This window comes from Dermacentor variabilis, chromosome 4 (genome assembly GCF_050947875.1).
Source record: "Dermacentor variabilis isolate Ectoservices chromosome 4, ASM5094787v1, whole genome shotgun sequence".
NCBI lineage: Eukaryota > Metazoa > Arthropoda > Arachnida > Ixodida > Ixodidae > Dermacentor > Dermacentor variabilis.
The window spans coordinates 45,665,797-45,685,196 of record NC_134571.1 but is presented as its reverse complement, the minus strand read 5'-3'; the positions used below and the strand labels follow the sequence as shown (position 1 = coordinate 45,685,196).

The 19,400-nt window shown below is 44.4% G+C and overlaps 1 protein-coding gene across 2 annotated transcripts in view; it reads left to right on the top strand.

Annotated features, from left to right (window-relative positions):
• The window catches only part of Ube3a (ubiquitin protein ligase E3A), a 63,728-nt gene extending 49,958 nt beyond the window's left edge, over nt 1-13,770 (top strand). For both annotated transcript variants that reach the window (XM_075688866.1, XM_075688865.1), the window contains exons 12-16: nt 2,609-2,776; nt 3,029-3,184; nt 4,329-4,399; nt 5,318-5,461; nt 12,130-13,770. In XM_075688866.1, the coding sequence (XP_075544981.1) occupies nt 2,609-2,776; nt 3,029-3,184; nt 4,329-4,399; nt 5,318-5,461; nt 12,130-12,250 (660 nt within the window). In that variant the 3' untranslated portion in view covers nt 12,251-13,770. The remainder of the gene's footprint in view (nt 1-2,608; nt 2,777-3,028; nt 3,185-4,328; nt 4,400-5,317; nt 5,462-12,129) is intronic.
• Nucleotides 13,771-19,400: the final 5,630 nt, after the last annotated feature.

Here is a 19,400-nt window from a genome sequence, read left to right as displayed (position 1 = left end):
CGAACCTCTATATAATGAAGTTGTACTTGCAGCGAAAAACTTCATTAAATCGCAAATTTAGTTAGTTCGAGCTTTGAAAGTTTCAACATGAAAAACGCCTTCACAAATTCTCAGAAAATTCCTGGTGGGGGATAATATCCTGTCGTCAGGCCATAATAGTGCGGTTATGAGCGCCAGCGCATGCAGTGGAAATTGCACCAGGAGCAATGCATCGACAGGGCTCATCGCATCCGAGATTTGTGTCTGTTGCATCATCCGATGCCGTAAATCTTGACCGCCATGGCTGACCACGCTTAGTGCCCACAGCTGGCACATGCAAATTAAAATCAAAAGTGTAAAACCATTTCAACTCGACCTTTGCATTTGCTGCAGAGAGAGTGTACACGCAAGAGAAGGAGATGCATGCATTGCTGCCTCTCCCCCTCTCCGTCATGTGCTTGATCACGTTACCATGCATTCACTCTCTCCCCATCCTTCTTGTTCAGAAGGCACTGTCAGGCCATGCGTTTCTCCGAGCGCTGCGGGCTGCTGCACGCCCCACTGTCTCTGCAAGTTGTTTACCGATGCGACAAATGGTGCAGTGGTGTTTTTTGCCTACTGCGTACTGGCACACACACTTTGACGGCAGTTTTGCCGCTAAAACTTTTCATGCAAAAATATTCTTTGAAATAACTTTTGCCTCGGCCGACATTCTTATAGTTTTTTGCTGGGTGAACTAGCTATACAGGCTCCAAGTTCATGCTTGAGATGGCCGAAAACTTCATTAAATCGAAACCACATCACGAAGTCACTTAGTTAAATCGCAAAAGAAAATATGTGGTTTTCATGCAGCTAAAATTGGGAAATGGAAATAGTTTGCTACATTGCGAATTTCGTTACATCGAGGTTCGTTATATCGAGGTTTGACTGTACCTCAGACACTGAATTACTCTTCCAGTGCTTTCATATAGTTTTGTGAAACATGAGATTGTTGTTTGTCACCTCTGTAAAAAAATGTCTGATGATTATGATACTCGCTAATGTAAAATTTGGGAGCAACTGAATACGTGTTTTAATTTCACAGTGTATTGAGGCAAAGAATGTAAGACTGATATTACTTCACTGACTTACAGTGGGCCAGTGCGGTCAGTGCTTTCGCTGAGGGAGGGGCAGTACAGGAACGCTGGCATAATCAGCAGCATTGGAGCCGGCTATGGAAGAAGACAATGACGAAGCATGAGCAATGGCACGAGCGCGAGGGCCAGTATGGGAACACTGGCATGATGAGGGACATCGGAGCCAGCTGTGGAAGACGATGACAAACGCATGAGCAGTCACACGAGCGCATTCACGTGGTTATGCCGAGGGACACCGACGAGCCCGCTGTGGAAGAAGACAACGATGAACATGCAAGCAGTGACAAAAGTGCATTCGCATGGTTATGCCGAAAGATGCTGATGCTCAATCCAGGAACAGCCACCTAAGAACTGTGCTCTAAAATGGCTTCAGGGCATGCAGTAGAGTCTCGTTGATACAGTCCTGTTAGTTTTCCAGCCGCTAGATCCCATGTCAACAAGAAAAAGCGCAAGGCGCGAGCGACAAAAACTGTAGCCGCCTACTGCAGCAGCTTCCCTGCAATACTTGCCCGCCCATCTCAACTGCACTCAGTTTCTTAGTCCAACACCAGCAAATCTCCTCCTGGTTTGTCAGAGCTGCATTTCCAGCTGTCGTTGCCAACCCTGTTGCGATAAGCATCTTCACCTATCTGTTTCACAGTCCGTGGGGCGCAGTGCTCTTCACGCTTTTAATAAGTGATAGACCAAACGTGACTCCCTTCCCTGTCGCAGGCATCGTGAAGTGAGCATCATGTTTTGCTGAGGCGGCATCGTATTCCAGCATTGCCAACCAGCTTGTTCTCATTTTGGTGTCCTGTTGCCATCTTAAAACACCATGCAATAGAAAACAATGTGCATCTCGGGTCGCTTGTGCCCCACTAGCTGCAGGGCCCCACCAGTCTCTTGCTGCCATGATTCGTGCCTAGTGGGCATGTCAAAACTTCCTGCTGGAATGCCCCACTGGAAGAAGCTGCTGACACAGGCCAAACTTGAGCAAACATGCGAAGCTGCAAAAATGACACCTGCTCAGGCCCCTTCAGCTCAGCAGGTTGCCGTCTTCTGCTGCAATGATTTGCGTAATGCTAGCATTACTTAGATGTCAACTACAGTTGAGTCTGTCAGATATTTTAGTGACTTTGGATCATACATTTTCCCGGTTAGTATGTCTTTTCTCATGTCTTTTTTTTTTTTCAAAAACTTATGAATGAGGCTCTACTGTATTTCCTGTACTACTGTGTTGCCACAGTGTGTTTCTGTTTATGCATTGAATAGAATTTGCAGTTTCCAACAGTGATCTCTTGTCTTTTAGGGTGTGTTTGTATTGTTGCCTTACAGATAGTGTTTGGGAAGAGTTCTAGCAAATGTGCATCTCATCTGTGTGTTGTGCCTTTTGCTGCTACACATTTGGGCTGCCACCTCATCAAGGTGCTGAAATCAGCAGCTCTTTGCAGCTCTTTCTTTCTAAAAGAAAAGTAAAACTCATTTGATTTGAATTCTCATTCTTCTCTATGCAGAGCTTAGCAAATGGCTTGCAGCAGCTGCTGGACTACAAAGGGGATGACATGGAAGAAGTTTTTGTCCAGAGCTTTAGAATAACCTACAAGGATGTGTTTGGCACCGTGCTCTCCCACGACCTGAAGGAAAATGGCGACACTGTTCTAGTCAACCAGGACAACAAATGGGTAAGTGGCACCATGTTCTGTGTTGTAAGCTATGATGAAACAATCAAATAGCCAACTGCAGCCAACATAAAGCTGGTGCTTTATTTACTAATTTATTGTTGTGTGTGTTTTTGATTTCGTGCTCTTACTGTAGAGGCAAGGTGTATGCTAAATTATGGCATGAAGGCGTGCCAGCTACATTTTAAACTATAGAGGTCAGCCTAATGTGCACAAGAAGTAAATTTACTCCTTTCTTATTCTGTTCCCAAACAGGAATTTGTTGACCTGTACACAGACTTTTTGCTCAACAAGAGCATAGAAAAGCAGTTCCGTGCATTCCGTCGCGGTTTCTTGCTCGTGACTGATGACTCCCCCTTGGAGATGCTTTTCCGGCCAGAGGAAGTGGAACTGCTTGTCTGTGGCAGCAAGGTAATATTTTATTCTTCTCTTGCTGTTGTGTGTTGCAGGATGATATTTAGGCTCTCAAAAACACTCGCTCATCATTTAAATATTCTGAACATCTCAGTGCGAACAAAATGGGACCGTATGACATGGTATGAAGGCTTGAACCAAAGAATAGAAAGACAAGTGTTTGCTCTTCAGTTTATGTTCTTGTCCCAAGTTGAGCTGTTACATTTTGGATCTTGCCAAACCATCTAGCTAGTAGAACCAACTGAGTTTATTGTTTGTTTGCTGCTTTTTATGTACACTGTTCTTTTTTTTTTCTCTCTATGTGAGCAGAAATTGAAATATTTACCTGATTTGTATAGTGCCATTTCCTTCATGTACAGTTTGTATGGGCCCCATACAAACTGTGCCAAAAAGGTGCAAGGAAGCACCTTTTGTTCGGGAACCTTTGGTTTCTTGTATAGGGGAAAAAATATGGATCAATAAAAGAAAATTATATTTCAAGGAAAATTTTCTCTTTTGGGTTTGGTACAAATGGCACATCGTAACAGACTCGCGGCCAGCCATGTTCACATGTGATTTGCAGTACAAGTGCATTGTTTGGGGCACAGCATGTATCAATGCAGGCTAGTTTGCTTCTGTGATTTATCCATTTCTGCCTTGATAAAAACGCATTACAAGTACCTGGACGCCTGCGAGGCACACCGCAGTCTCATGTCCGGGCAATGCAGGCTTTTAGGATTAGCGTTGCATACACCATTTTGCAGCGCAAACGACTTGCAGTGTTCATGAGCAAAAATTAAGTTAATCTTCGAGCATTTGACTTGGTCTTGGGGAAGCAAATTGGTATGTCCCGCTTTTCACAATCTCGGGAAACTGACCAAGGTGTTCGGGGATCTCAGACAAGCTTCAGGTAAGCATCTTTTGTATTTTGAATCATCAGAATATCAAACTAGGTATTTCACAATCCTCTTTGAGTTCGATGTATCCAGGATTGACTATATCATGAAGGAAAGTGCAATTTTTACCAAATTCATTGTATTGTGGTTCAACTGCATGCATACACCATAGGACTAGTGGTATACAATGAGTTTACAATATGTTCAATCATTTAATCACTCTCAAGTGAATTTCAATGGTTTTGCATCTGTCTTTATTATTGCAGAATTTTGACTTCAATGCGCTCGAAGAGTCGACTGAGTATGACGGTTACACAGCCAACAGTCCTATTATAAGGTAAGGTGCTTGTCCTTCCATTTCACTTCCAGTTGTGTTGCTGAGTGCAAAGCTTTATAGTATAGCTAGCTTATTTTGGCATGTATAGCCTGGACGAAAATGTAAAAAAATTGAACAGTAAAGTGGGGGTGCGGATTATATGCAAACACTGTGAAGCCACGCTTTGTGGCAAGGTTCTCCACTATTCTAAATTTTGTTATCTCCTTGGCAACCCCAGCTCCTCTTCACCCCTGTACCCCTATGTGTTGAAGCTCTTTTTCCCTCTCTCATGGTTTCCCGTTCTCCTCCACTCAACAGTGAAACTGTTAAGTGGAACTCATTTGAAACTGCACACCTATCACGATTTCTGCAGCTGCAGTTATTGTGAAAGCTGATGTAATCTGAGGATTAAGTAATTATAGTTGCAGTGTTTGACCTGTCTGGGTGATGGGGTGCACAACATTTTAGTTGTAGTGCATACGGGATACATAAACAGATATGGTCATGAAAACAACTGTGCTACACTTTGCTACATGCTGTTTTGTCACCATTATAAGTTCTGCATTCTTCTTGAAAACAGAAAAAAAGAAGTAAGAATGCTGTTAGGTAGAGCGCAAGATATATAAAACTAAAACGAGTTGACAGACAAACAGACAATGGAATAGAAAGTGAATGAAGTAAGAAGTGAAATTAGAATTGTTATTTTCACTCAACAATCTGATCAATTAATTTCTTGAAGCAGTGACATGTTATCTGTGACAAACGCATGTCACTGTGCACCTGAAGCAGTGCTGATGCACTTCTCTACTTTGTTTTAATGAACCTAATCTAGGTACCTTGCCGGAAAAACCACTGGAGTTGCCTTTAAACATGCGTACATTTTCTGTTCAATTAATGAACATCTTTCTGCCTCTCTCTTTCTTCTTTCATCTGCCGCAGGCATTTTTGGGAGCTGGTGCATGAGTTCAGCCAGGAACAAAAGCGAAAGCTGCTTCAGTTTGCGACGGGCAGTGACCGGGTGCCCGTGGGAGGCCTCTCGAAGCTCAAGCTGGTAATTGCGCGCCATGGTACAGACTCGGAAAGGTGTGTGGGAACTTTGTCTTTTGTGACATTTGATTGTTTTCTACGTCTGTGCTTTGGTGTTGGTCTCTCGTGAACAAGCCCCGAGTGGACACATTGATTGATAAAAGCAGTAGAATCCCAATTAGAATGACTTGACCACCCACGTATATATATATATATATATATATACATATATATATATATATATATATATATATATATATATATATATATATATAACCAGTATGTGCTTTCTCTGTACTCTAGAATCTGGTAAATGGACGTCCTTATATTAAATTTTTGCTTAAACAGAACAACTGCCTCTAATTTGGTTAGTTTTGTATTTATGTAGAGCAAAATAACTTCCAGTAATCAGAACAAACATTTTTGAAACTCAGTAAACGGAACGACTGAAGCAGGCAAAAATTTGATAGATTTTAATGCGTAGCACGTACGGACCCGGACTGCCTTCATAGCAGCACCACTTGCCCTGTAACCGACCAAAACAGACAAAGCTAACATTTCGGATGCCTTACTGTGCGCCATACGATAATTTTAACTGTCCTGGCATGACCGCATGTTATTCTGCCGTCGACTGGAGTAGTAAGTGCTATGTTTTTGTTTTGATACGTTCTCAAAGCCTTCTCGAAACTGAAACTAGCAAAGCTGTCCACCATGCCCAAACCATGGGGCAAACTAGCTGCTACATTCAATTCTCTACGGTTAACATATCTAACAGCGTTAAGAGAGTGTTTGACATGTAGTGCTACTTCTCCAGTCAATTTCTCACCTACTGTCCTGTGACTGGCCCAGCATGGCTTTAGTTGCTTTTGCGCCATTAAACTCAAATTAACTAACATTTTTTCATCAAACGAACCTTTGGTTAATGGGAATTTATTGAATTTACCCAATTTTAGCATGCCTCTGGATGTAACGAGCACCCAATTTTTGCGGACTGAAAGTAAGAAAATAAAGATGCACCTGAATGTAACCTGCACCTGAAAGTATCATGCGCCCAAATTATATAGTAAATATACAGCCTTACCCCTTGTTCGTGATCAGAAATAATGAGGCCTGCAGAGTTTACCTTAACAGAAGGTAAAACAACTTTCTTTTAACCAGCTGTCATAATGATAGCAGCATGTCGTCATTGCCATTTGCACTTCATTGGCCATAGATACCAAGCACAACGGGACAGTATTCTCGAGCGATCACGCTTACATATGCTACTATCAATTAGCGAAACTCTGCATCAGACTTGTTGAAGTATGCGTTTGACAGTGTTACTGACACTATGTACAGGTATGGAGTTTGCCACAGCCCCAGAAGTGCTGATGGCCAATCACTCTGGTGCATCTGGTGCCGAGTGATGCGAAATCTCGCAAACATGATAGTGTCTCCCACAAAATGAACCGACGACAACCTTTACGAAATCACGCTTTGTCTCCATTTTTTATAGTGGTGATGCTTTGTCTGATGGCTCTGACGGTAGGTGATCACTGGTTCTGCGAATATGGCTTTGGTTTCATATCCGACTGCAATGCACAGGAAATTTTCTGACCCATTTTCTCGGAAGAAAGGTGCGCGTTAGATTTGGTCAAATACAGTATTTATCCGTTCCCTTGAGATTCCGCATTACAAGATGCTTCTTTATCATATTTTTCACGTCAAGTAGGCTTCTGGTAATAAAGTTAGAATTGTGACAAAATTGTTGTGTGAAACCAAATCTGTAATGATAGTTCATTCATTGGGGAAACAAAAAGAAGCACTCATTTCTAATGACTTTCCTTCATACAAATTCCTTGATAAACGGCATATAGTCATACAATTGCCATTGGTGCACTCACAATCATTGTCATAAACGTCATTGATTAGAACAAAGCATACTTTCACACTTCTTCTTATTTTTTATTTTGGGCAGAATGCAATACTATGAACATGTGTAGCTAACCATGGCATTTACTGTGCTGATCACTACAGTCGATGACAGAGGACGTGGCACAGAATCTTCTGTGATGATCCAGCGTACACCATGCTGCAAAAATTGGTGTCTGACAATCAAGTACTTTGACCCAAACTTGTTATTCTAAGTGTTATGAAAAACAAGGCAAAAGTGGAATGCAGTTGAGCCCACATATAAAGGCCCCACTTAAGATGAACTTTCGCTTTAAACGAACGCGAGCTGTGTGACCGTCAAAATATGCATTATTTCAATGGCATAAAATCGCACATATAACGAACGTCTTTGAGCCTGCTGATTGGTTACAGCGAACAACCGGCTTACGAAATAACAACCTCCGACCCCTTTGCGCACGCGGTCTGTTTTCCCAAGTCTCTTCGGAGGCGAGCTATTCGTTTCGTGCCCCTCTACCCTCTCCTCGCCAACACGCACTGCCCACGAGTGTCGGCGTGTGGCTTCCAAGATTGGCTTCCCGCCCGTCCTCTCAACTTTGCTCGCCTCTCCTCCTCACTCTTTCTGTCTCGGTGCGGCTGTCTCGGTGCACGTGCTACGGCGCCGGCTAATGTTCAGAAGTTGTTTTCTGGCCTGTACCGTGAAGCAGGCCTCTCCACACTAGTCTTCGTGCTTCCTCATTTCCGTGCTTCGTTCTAGTCGGGCCTGAGTTGTAATTCAAGACAGCGGACGGCAATGCGGTGCCTGCAACAGTCACGAAATTAAAAGCGCTGAACATGGCAACGAAGCGAGCAATTCTGAAGGGAGTGTCTCACTGCGCTAAAAACTGCGAGTTGGTGAAGAAGTACAACCCGAAATCAACCCTCTCAATGATTCTGAAGAAAAAAAAAAAAATCACTAGCTCTGTCGCTAATGGGACGCACAGAAAGCGCCTGCGGAAGGCCACCTACGCAGACGCAGAGGACGCGCTGCTTAAGTGATTCACCAACGCACAGGCTTGCAACATTCCGATATATGGACCAATGATGCTGGGCAAAGCCAAAAACTTTGCATTCCTGCTAGATTTTCCTGACTTCTGCCCAGCCAATGGCTGGCTACATCGATTCAGAGTGCGGCATGGTATTGTTATTAAATCGAGTGTCAACAAGGCGGCTTCGGTAAGTGACCAAGACGTTGCCACCTGGCTTGTAAAAAACCGAGCCATTACTGAAAGCTACACGGAGCAGGACATGTATAGCACAAATGAACCTGCATTATTTTATCAGATACTGTTGGACAAGACGCACACCATGAAAGGTGACTCGTGTGCTGGCAGCAAGTATAGTAAAGTGTGCGTTACAGTGCTTCTGTGCAATAATATGGATGGCAGCGACCGACATGTGCCCTTTGTAATCGGAAAATCAAAGAAGCTGCGTTGCTTTCCGAGCTGTGTACCTGTGCGATACAGGCACAATACTAAGGCGTGGATGACGCGCAATTTATTCGCAGAATGGCTGGGCTAGTTTGACTGCGACATGCAGAGGCAAGGAAGGCATGTGCTGCTCGTGCTCGACAACTGCTCAGCGCACAACATGCAAACTTCTCTGACAGCAGTTGCTCTACTTTTCCTGCTGCCAAATACCACTTCGAAAGTGCAGCAGCTTGATTTGGGCATAATACGTGCATTTAGGGCATCGCATAGTGGAGTGCTTGCTCATCACTGTTGACCACCCGGCTGCTAGCTTGCCGCTTTGAATTTCACTGTATTCAGCCATTGAGATGGCAAAAGCGACCTGGGCGGAGGCGACGGCCGCTTGCATGCGGAGCTGTTTCTGCAAGGCCAGTTTCATCGATGCAGTGCCCGATGCCAAGCTTGATGCTTCCGAAGAAAATCGATCCAATGGCAATTTGTGGCAGCACGTTGTCAACTCCGACATGGGGGCTGTGACACTGGTTGGGATGACTTTATTCCTGCTGATGAAGATGCTGATATTGCAGAACCGTGCACGGACTAGGGCATCGCTTGTGAAGTGCAGGCGGAGAGGGATGTGGAGGAATCGGATGACAATGAAACTTTAGAGCCAGCACCTATAAGTGTGCCTGTTGCAATGGGATACATAGGGAGAGGCTCAGGCAACCTGTCTATGCCAAGGGTCTCGGCAAAGAGCACGCTTCTGCTTTAAGTAAACTGGAGACCGCCCTCATCAGGTCTGCACGACAGAAACGGATGGGCATCACAAACTTCTTTGCAAAGAAAGAAATTTTGTGCTTTGACTAGCCACTTTCTTTTTTCTCTTTAAGCTGTCGTCCACTTACTAAAAACTTCGGGGTATAATGAACAGACGCCCCGTAATGCTTAGGTTTGTTATAACCAGGCTCAACTGCACATGCATGTTCTCAGCATGGCTGTGCTATTTACATTACCATTTTATTCCATCAGGACGGGCTTCTCCCAGTGTGCCATGCCTTGCATGCTAGTTTCTCGGTCAATGGAATTCGAAGGTTATTATGTATACGCAAGTTGAGTGACTGCTGCGGTTGCATAATCAGGGAGTAGTAGGAGGGAGGTTGGGCATTTGTTATAAATTAGTTTTTGGTTTGCACTCCTCTATTTTATTCCCAAAAATGGCACTACTTACCTGAGTAATGCCATTTCTAGGCTGAATTTTAGTACTGAAGTGGTAAGCTTATATTTCATGCATCTAAATGATAAAAGACATGTAAAAATTAGAAAAAATTCCCAGTGGAGTTTTTGGGGAACATATCAAAAGCTTTTCCCATGAATTGCCAATAAATCAAGGCATTGGGGGCAGCATATTGTTCTTCAGATACAACAGCTTTAAATATGGCCATGAAATATTGAAGACCATTTTTGTGCCACCTAAGGCAGGAGGCTCCAAAAATATGACATATCTTAGTAGTGTGTTTCGCACAGGCATTTGCGAAATATTGAGGAGCAAAATGCTTATCCACATCACCAAGTTGCCCAATTATGTAATTATGGTTGCTAAGACTAAATTTTCTTGGATCAGTCTAAGTGTTCGTTTTTCTTGGTGACGCATATTTCTTATGAAAGATTACGTTATGATTCCTACAAGAATCATTGGACTGAAAAATATTGACGGTATATACTAGCAGCAGTATTCTTGACAGTGTGTTATGTTCTACTACTAAGGTAGACTTCCGTTAATTCGAATCTGGGTAATTCAATTTTAGGTTAATTCAATCTTGACCAAAGGTGCCAGCCGGCACCCATACATTTCATGGGCCCAAGCTTTGGTTATTTTAATCCTGTAATTGCCTTTGCCGAATAATTCGGACTTGACAGGTCAGCAGGCACACACCTGACACTAGTGGTGACTCCAATAGTGGCAGCATCGGTCTTGGCGGCACTTAGGGCACAGAGAATGTGTTGACACTTTACCTTTCATTGAAAATGCCTATTTTCCACCTGCCCTAGAAAGATTCTAAAGTGAATACGATATTCTCACAATGAATTACAGTCGACTGCCATTAATTTGACCCTGATGGGACCAAGGAAATTGATTGAATTATCCGGTGAGTCGAATTAAACAAGATGTAGGAAAAATTTCGAAACACACACCTGATTTATTTGGCAGTATTTGCCTTATTGCATGCCCTATTCATGTGGCCCCCGAGATGGTGCAGTCTTGGAGGCTATGTCATTGACACAACCATAAAGCTTGCATAGTGATAGTATTGCAGCCTGAGCACAGAGACTGTGTTTGCAAAGCGCAATTTACATCATGCTTTGTGTGAAAGTCAAGGGGAATTTTCACACAAGTGTAAGCAAAATCCTGATCATGTCATGTCGCTGTTCATGCAGAAAGTGCCTGCTGATATCCTCAAAGCTCGTGAGACCGTCTACACAGTCTACTAATCCTGCACATCAAAAACCAAACATTCCAACTTGGCAACAGAAGGGATCAACATATGTGAACAGCAATTGACAAAGCTTTGATTGTATACCACCCCAGCTACCTGTGTGAAATAGCTACATGTGATCAGAACACATTCTCACGTAGCTTGATGACGACAAAGCACCACTTTCAGTGTTTGATTGCAAAAGCTCATTGAAAAGATAAGTTATTTTATATGCTAAGCTAGTGGCAACAAGTCCTGTCATATTTTCTTCCGGAGTACCGCATCCCTCGCAGAACCAACTAGAGAAATCTAGGTGCAGACCACCATTCTGTTTGCAGTTGTTGCAGAGTTTTTTATTCGGAATGTCAAAAGTGCTATGGTCTGTACGAAGAATGACATGTATGTAGACACCAATAGAGTACTGTCTGTGATTTATGACAATGGACATAAGGTCTAAAAAAATTTGGTTCTGTGAAAGTAAAGTTTGCTGGTTTTGTCTTTTTCCGATTGCCAAAATCAGAAGCAGGCTAAGTTTTTTTTTGCTTTGTTTTTGCTGAAAAAGTTGGGTGCATGTACGTTTTCTACTTTCTTTAAAAGCTCCAATGTCATTTCTGCATTAGTTTATTACTTTGAACCCATAAAATGTGGGTGCACGTTGAATTCGGGTTAGAGCTGTGCAAACAGTGCCAAATTACTCAGCGGTGTCTTTTTGAGTTTCTTCAGCCTCTTGGTCAAGTGAGCCCACTGAATAATTCTACCAAGTTCGTCAGTCCCATCAGGGTTGACTTAACAGACATCTGCTGTATATACTTATTCTTGATTGTGTTCTCGTGGCATTGTCTGTGGTGAATGTGTGTTCAGGTGTGAATTGCTCTGTAACGAGCGCTCCGGGACTCTGTCTCTCTCTTTGCAGGTTGCCAACAGCGCACACCTGCTTCAACGTGCTTCTCTTGCCTGAATACTCTTCCAAGGAGAAGCTGGCTGACCGCCTGCTCAAAGCCATTAACTACTCGAAGGGATTTGGCATGTTTTAATGGCCGTCCCCAAGCCTGACTGCGTACTTCATCTTGTACCATTGATGAATTTTCTCTCCCTTCCTGCATCCACAAATGTGCTCGGCTAGAGCCTTTTTTTTTTTTCCGTGCATGTGGGACATCGCTTTTCACGCCTTCTGTCCAACTGCAATGTAGGCACAGAGGAACAGGGTGCCTGCCTATTACATGACGGTTAGACATAAAGGCTACTTACACTCAGCTGTGCAAAAAGACAGTCACGCTTACCTGCGCTTGCCTCACTTCTGTGGCCATAGCCTCTCTATAGTGAGGAACCATGGAGTGAAGAATGTTGCTTTATTCTACGAGAACCGGATGGGATGAAGATGCCCCCCCTCCCAGAAGCGTGCTTGCTTTTATCAGCTTTTAGTTGTTCAGATGATGTGTTGAAATGGCTGCTGAGGGGAGTAAAGCATTGGAAGTGTCAAAGACGATTGAATTTGCATTCAGGTGGATGTAATGATGCCTTCAGAAATAATAGGTAGCTCTGGGCTTAGAAGGAAAACCTTTTTACCACAGCCCATAAATTCGGTGTGGTTTGCTGCTTTTGTATGACCATACAGTTTCCACGTTTCTAAGAGGGCAATATGAATGGCTTGCATCTTTTTTTTTTTTTTTTCAACGCAAGTTTTTCTACGTATCTTAGTATACAGGCTGCGAATACGTAAATTTCGTGACCTTGGAAGCTGGAAATATGTGCATGTAGTGCCCAGTTTTGTCACCATATGCACTTTCTAGAGCCACATTGCTGGGTAACCAGAGGAGGCAGAAGTTGATATCTGGTTGAGTTATGACACTGCATTGCAACGTCTAAACATGAGCATAACTTTTTTTGTCTAGCATAACAGTTGGCTGCTTCCATTTCGTCCTGGAATCTTTTGTGCATTGTCCTGAAAGGTTATTGTTGTCTGTGGAGCCACTCAGAAAAGCCATGGTGTGTATTAGAAGGTTCATGGATAGGAACAAAAGAGTCATGTGTGCTGTAATTTTGTCACTTGTAAATTTGTTTTTTTGTACATATACAATGCAGAAAGCCGTAGGATCGCAGAGTGCGAAACCCTCCTTTCGGGAAGTAGCTAGCAATGTTAACCTCTCTGAAGGCCTTTCCCAAGGATGTGACATCGAGTAGCGAGATGCGGTTAGTTTTTATTTTCACCTTGTGTGCAGTAATAAGAATGTTTTCTACATGCTGTGTACACATATATACATAACGCTTGAAGGATTTCATGATTCTGAATTTGATTACATTGTTCCCTGATATCCTTTAGGAGGGAGCTCTGAGGAAGCAAATTTTTCAACAGAATGGGTTGAGGGTGACTTCCGTGTACCATCACTGTTTTTGTTTTTTCAGTTCAAGAACAGAATACCCTAGTTGCAGGGAGATAATTGGCTATTGCAAGCGAGGCACATTGTCGACAGGTTGCCAATAAACTTGACCATCTGTCAGACATTGTGCTTGTATTGACATCATGTTAAGTGAAATAAAGTCAGTTTCTTTTGTTTTTAAGGCGTCTTTTTGCATTCAACTTCAAAAACAGGACAGTTCTGTTAATTCAACTCCACTTAATTTGACTCTGCTTAACTCGATCTCGGCCAAAGGTCCTGGCACCCACTAATGCATTTCTGTGGGCCTAAACTTTCGTTATTTCGATCCTAAAATTAGCCTCTGCCGGATAATTCTAACTTGACCAGTCAGCCTGCTCGTGCCTGTTCCCTATGGTGACCTCAATAGCGACCCCTTTAGTGGCAGTGACTGTCTCGTTGGGGCTTAGGGGGACAGTGGATGTTTTGAACACATGAAATCGCCCATTGAAAACGCATATTTTTGGCCTGCTCAAGGAAGATTTTCAAGCGCTAGTAGCAGCTCGCAATGTCTGATTGCGGTATGTACACGATTCTAATGTGCGCCTCTTTTTCCAAGAAAACTGGGCCGAAAATGTCCGGCTCGGTGTAACCGGATACAAAGCCATAACTGCTTTTGCAACGTTCATCTGCTTTGCCACAGTAGATGTAAGCATGAAATGGCAACCAGCAAAGCAGATTGGTTGGAGGTGATTCTAGCCACAATCTTAAAATGGGTGTAGTACTTGTTTGCAATGGCATACCCCACCACACCGCACCATGCCATACTGTTCACTGGTCCATATGTACGCTGCCCAGCTAGAAGAGGAGCGCGTGAAGGAGGCGCAGCGTGGTGCCATCTCTCGAGGCGACGCAAAACTCGCGCCGCACAACTCTAGCATTGCTGGCATTCAAAAGAGCACAGGCAACCTTGTCTCGGTGCCAAAAGATGAAGTATATCGTGCCTTGTATCTGCCTTTTGAATGTCGCTATTGGAAATGAGAACTAAAACTTCAGTGTACTAGAAGTTGCAGCTTGAGTGATATTGTGAACAAACAGTAGGAAGAACTCGGAAGCAATGTTTTTTGTAACTTGTTTGGGCAGTAACTAGCGTATGTAATGCGGTCCTGTACAGAGGGTTGGAGCACAGAGACCACATTTTCTTAAGTCTTGACTGGTTACCCGGATGATCTCGATTTATTCTCACCGGATCTTCTAATTTGAAGTGCCTGCACTGTCTCTGTCTTTTGGCTCAAAGTCACTTGAAGGCCGCTGACAACGGGAGCTAAAACCATTTCATGCTTAAAGCAACAACAAAGGGGCACCAAATAAACGCATGCGGCCCTGCGTGATGCAGGTGCTGCGGTATCAAGTGCATTTGCTATCCGTCATGCCTGTTAGTCATCTGGAACATTTGGCTCTAGATTGGCCTCCCTGAGCATTTCGTGTGTGATATCCTGAGTACCAGGGTACAGCCACAAAAGGTGACGATCTCCACCGTAGATTCAGGTGTCGAGGACACGTAGGGTTGTCGCTTGCAGATCGCTAGGCTACTGTACCCAGGCGCTGATGACAGCAGCTGTCAGTCCGACCACAAATAAAGCCTCTTAGCTCGAAAGCTTCCGAAGACAAACTGCAAGAAAGACAAGCAATCGCCAAATCTGGCACGTCTCGACAGCCGGCCAAATTCTGAAAAGGCTTCTTTGAAATTCATGGCCAAGAGACTGCGTGTGCCAGGCCATAAAAGCCATTGTGACATTTTGAGAGAACGTGAACTGGATATGCGACTGCAATAAATGTTCACATTTTACCTATACATATATGTAAAAGGAGCTTTACGAATACATGCAGGTGCGGGGGCCAGTATTCTGGAAGCTTCGCTTGTTCCGTGGTTTTGCAAATGCCGTCTGCAATCGGCCATCGCTACGTGTCATTATACGTTGATCGCTAAATTAGGAGTGGCGGGCAGCTGAATGCTGGCCGATGAAGTGCATTGCACAAGCCTATTCCAAAGAAGCGACCTTAAAATAGGTGCTCCAGTAAGGGGCTATACAGGTGGAACTTTTGGGAAAATATAAGTCACATTTGAAAGGCATTATCGTTGAGGACATAGGGACTAAAGCAGATTGCGCAAGAGCCTGTACACAATGAGCCGCCCGGATTTATATGTATTAACCCTTATGGTTGGATTCAAATTCTTATTTTTTTGCTGGTACCTTTCATTTCTGTTTATTTTTCATTATAGACCAAATGAGGTGCCTGAAACGTCTGGTTTCTAAAAATGTAAGACTTCTTTCAAGATAAACACCGCACTGCACCATCAGACCACGTAAAGTACTGGCGTTATTTCTTATGGAATGTATCTCGTAGATGGGATCGACTGCAGAATATCAGAGCTGGCATAAGAAAAAAAATACGTCAGACGTTCTGAGAAATTGGAAAGCACACAGTTACATAGTGAAATCAATATTACGTATACAGACCGTGCTCGGTGGCACAATGCATCTTTCTATGTAAACACAGGGACCATGTGCGAGGGTTGCCATTCCGTCCAGGGCGTAGCACCAAGGGTGGGGGGTGCTATGGGGCCTGGTAAGGGGCCCTTAAAGGGTCCCTCAGCAGGCTCTATAGCAAAGTTTGGTTATACGCTGGAAGTTGCGTGTGCTCTAGGAAGCGTTCCGCCGCAAAAATTTTTCAAATCGGCTCATTAATAGCAGAGACAAAAATATTTCAGTGCCGCGAACCCATGACTTTAGGAGGCGCGCTCCAGTTCCAAGCGAGACGCTCTCTCCACTTGCCCCGTCTAGCCAACACCTACCTTCTTGTCTAGGTAGTGTCGGTCTAGACCGCTCTAGCCTCCGCAAGCAAAATTCTTTCCCTGCGTTCTCCCATACCGGACCTCGAGGATATCGCTTGATGCATACGTCGCGGACTCCGCCTTCATTTTTTTTTTATCCGCTTTTCTGCGGCGCGGCGCGGCGCACTTCTGCTGACGGTGTCGCACGCGAGCTGTTGTGATTCTCTCGTTTCGCGCAGCGCACGATTTTGCGCGCTGTGCACCAGGACACCTGACTAGCGGTATAACTCAGTGCTACACGAATACCGAGACAGACACAAGTGGAACACGGAGCATGATCGCCTGGAAAACTGTAGAAAATGACATAGTTTCGGTGTCTGCGCGCGCGACTGCATGACGTAGGAACAAGCAGACGAAACGGAAGTACATCTATTTTGCTGCGGTGCGAACTAAAACAAGAACATGCAGACATTAAGTTCGTGTGTTTTATTATTTTTGTAAGCTTTAATTCGCCTATTCAAGCAACATATTACACAAATAACGAATTTTGCCTTGAACAATTCTCGAAGTCACGTGTCACCATGAGCGACGTCACAGTGCAAACACGTGTACGTAGGCGCCCTAGCACTTGTACGTCATCGTCCGGCTTGGAGTGCGGCGGCTACGAGGGGAAGGGAAACCGGCATTCGGTTCGAAATTTCGGATCTTTCCGCGGCGCGTAGTGATCTAATACTTCGCAGACACGATCGTTATCGCGCAATGTATGCTCTGCGCTTGTCAGCTCAAAATGGCCAGACTTGGTGAGGGGCCCCTTAAAAGGGCCATGCAACAGTGCCGCGCGTTGCCCGCTTCTTTGGAACGTCTGGAGCACGCTGAAACCTGTGAACGGCTGCTTTCCGCAGCTGTCCAGGGGTGGCGGCATAGGTTTATGGTATCGCCGCTTTGGCTTTCCCATACGAAAGCAATTTAACATCTTTCTTTAAAAGAAAAAGAAAAACAGACTAGTGACTGGGGCAAATGTTACATTGAACGATCCGTACCATAAAATTATATTTTTAAATTAAATTATATTTGCGGTTCGTGCATGCGCCGTCGATACGATACCATGACAGCATGGCGGCGACGGTGACGTCAACGGCAAAAATGCACTTCCAGGGTCTCGTATATTCTTACCGCAATAAAGCAGTCTGTTGTCTTCGCTATAGACAAGAACGGCACCGCGAGCGGCGCTGCTGCGCCGGCGTTGAGAGCGCCGCATGCGGGGCAAAATTCAACTAGCGGGTGGTACGCTTCTCCCATCTCGTTCGCACCGCCTTGATTGCGTCTGGCACTGTGCGTGTTTGGGCATCACGTGGCCTACATGCGTGTGCGTGGACGTTTTATTTGAAGGACGACGTACACGCTTATATTTGCGTTTAAGTAAATCGGTACGCTTGACGATTATTTTTATGGCTGCAATGCGGCGAAAGGGCAGCGTCTGCTTAGCCATGTAAGTGACGCTGCGCAGGTAATTGGAAGCGAAATCGTATGTGCCGCCGGAAAAATCATCGGCATATACGGTGCGTGTTAGCTAAAGTCATTTTTGCAGTCTCCCAAAAATGTTTGCTACAAATCCGTGTTTTCTCTGATGGTGACAACGGACTTCCATCAACACTGTGCGGAAATAAACAAAACATATCGCCACAACTTTAACACAACTTCGCACACAACTTTAACTAGTACGTCCCCTACAATATAGAATAGAGGCAGCAATGTAATTAGCTTGGCCATTTTTTAACAGTGCTCAAGAGAAGGAAGTTGAAAGTATTAGTAATCATTTATGCTTCAGCAATGCCGGCGCGACCAAGACGCGGGCCTGTATCGTCCAGTAACTCGATCGATCGGTGCAGTCGTGATGCAGGAATGAGCTCCGGTCATGTTCAGTGCATCGTTCAGTTCAAGCCACTGCTAGCGCATGCAACAGAAGTGGTTTACATTCATGGGCAGGCACACACAAACGAAACACGAGAAAGAAGACGGTACAAGCGCTGGTCGAAGAACTGAAAGTTTTTATATGAATAAAAGGATTATATACCGAGTAATCATGCAATTCATGTTGGTTACATATAAAAACCGTCATACATTCACGAGTGATCAATGAACGAGCTCGCTTCGTTTGCCAGTTTACTTCGTAGGCGCACCCCAGTAATCCATGTCTGTCGTCTGCTTTTTTCGTACCATTTTCTTGTGAATCGGCAGAATTTCACTGGTGGCATCAACCCTTTCGTGTTTACATTGCTGTCGTGACAGTTAACAACATAATAATAATTTCCGGTCATCCGAAGAGGCGCCGTCGCAAACAAGAGGCGTTTCGCGCGCAGCGCGAACTGAACGCGGGCGCGACCGTAAAGGGAAGCGGCGGAAACATACACCCGTTGGAGGTGAAATCGTTCCGCCAGGGGAGAAACGAGTGCTGGTGTCTAGGATGAAATAGTGTTCCTGTATATGCTCCCTGCAGGAGCATATATATATAATATATATATATATATATATATATATATATATATATATATATATATATATATATATATATATATATATGCTCCCTGCGGGAGCATATACAGGAACACTAGGATGAAACTAGGCGTGCGGACGTCTATAGCGAACGGAGTCCAGCCGCTTTCGGAGCAGACGGTCCTGTAGTGGTGCGGCCTGTGCAGTTACAACAGAATGCGATCATTTGTGCGCTCGGCGTCCCATCCGACGTCGCACCCTGTGGGAACTTGTTCGAAATAGGTTGGGTGCAGTAGTTGTATAACAAGTCGTAGGCCGGATCTTACCGTGTGTCTCCGACTTGACATTCCAGCGTGCCCTGGAGCACGTTTCCCTCCTCCCCCTTCCTCCTTCGTTCTTATCTTTCTGCCCCCCCCCCAATATCCCCTCCTCTTGTCTAGGGCAGCAAACCATAGATGTTGTCTGTTGACTACCCTTCCTCTCCTACTTAGTATGCCACGC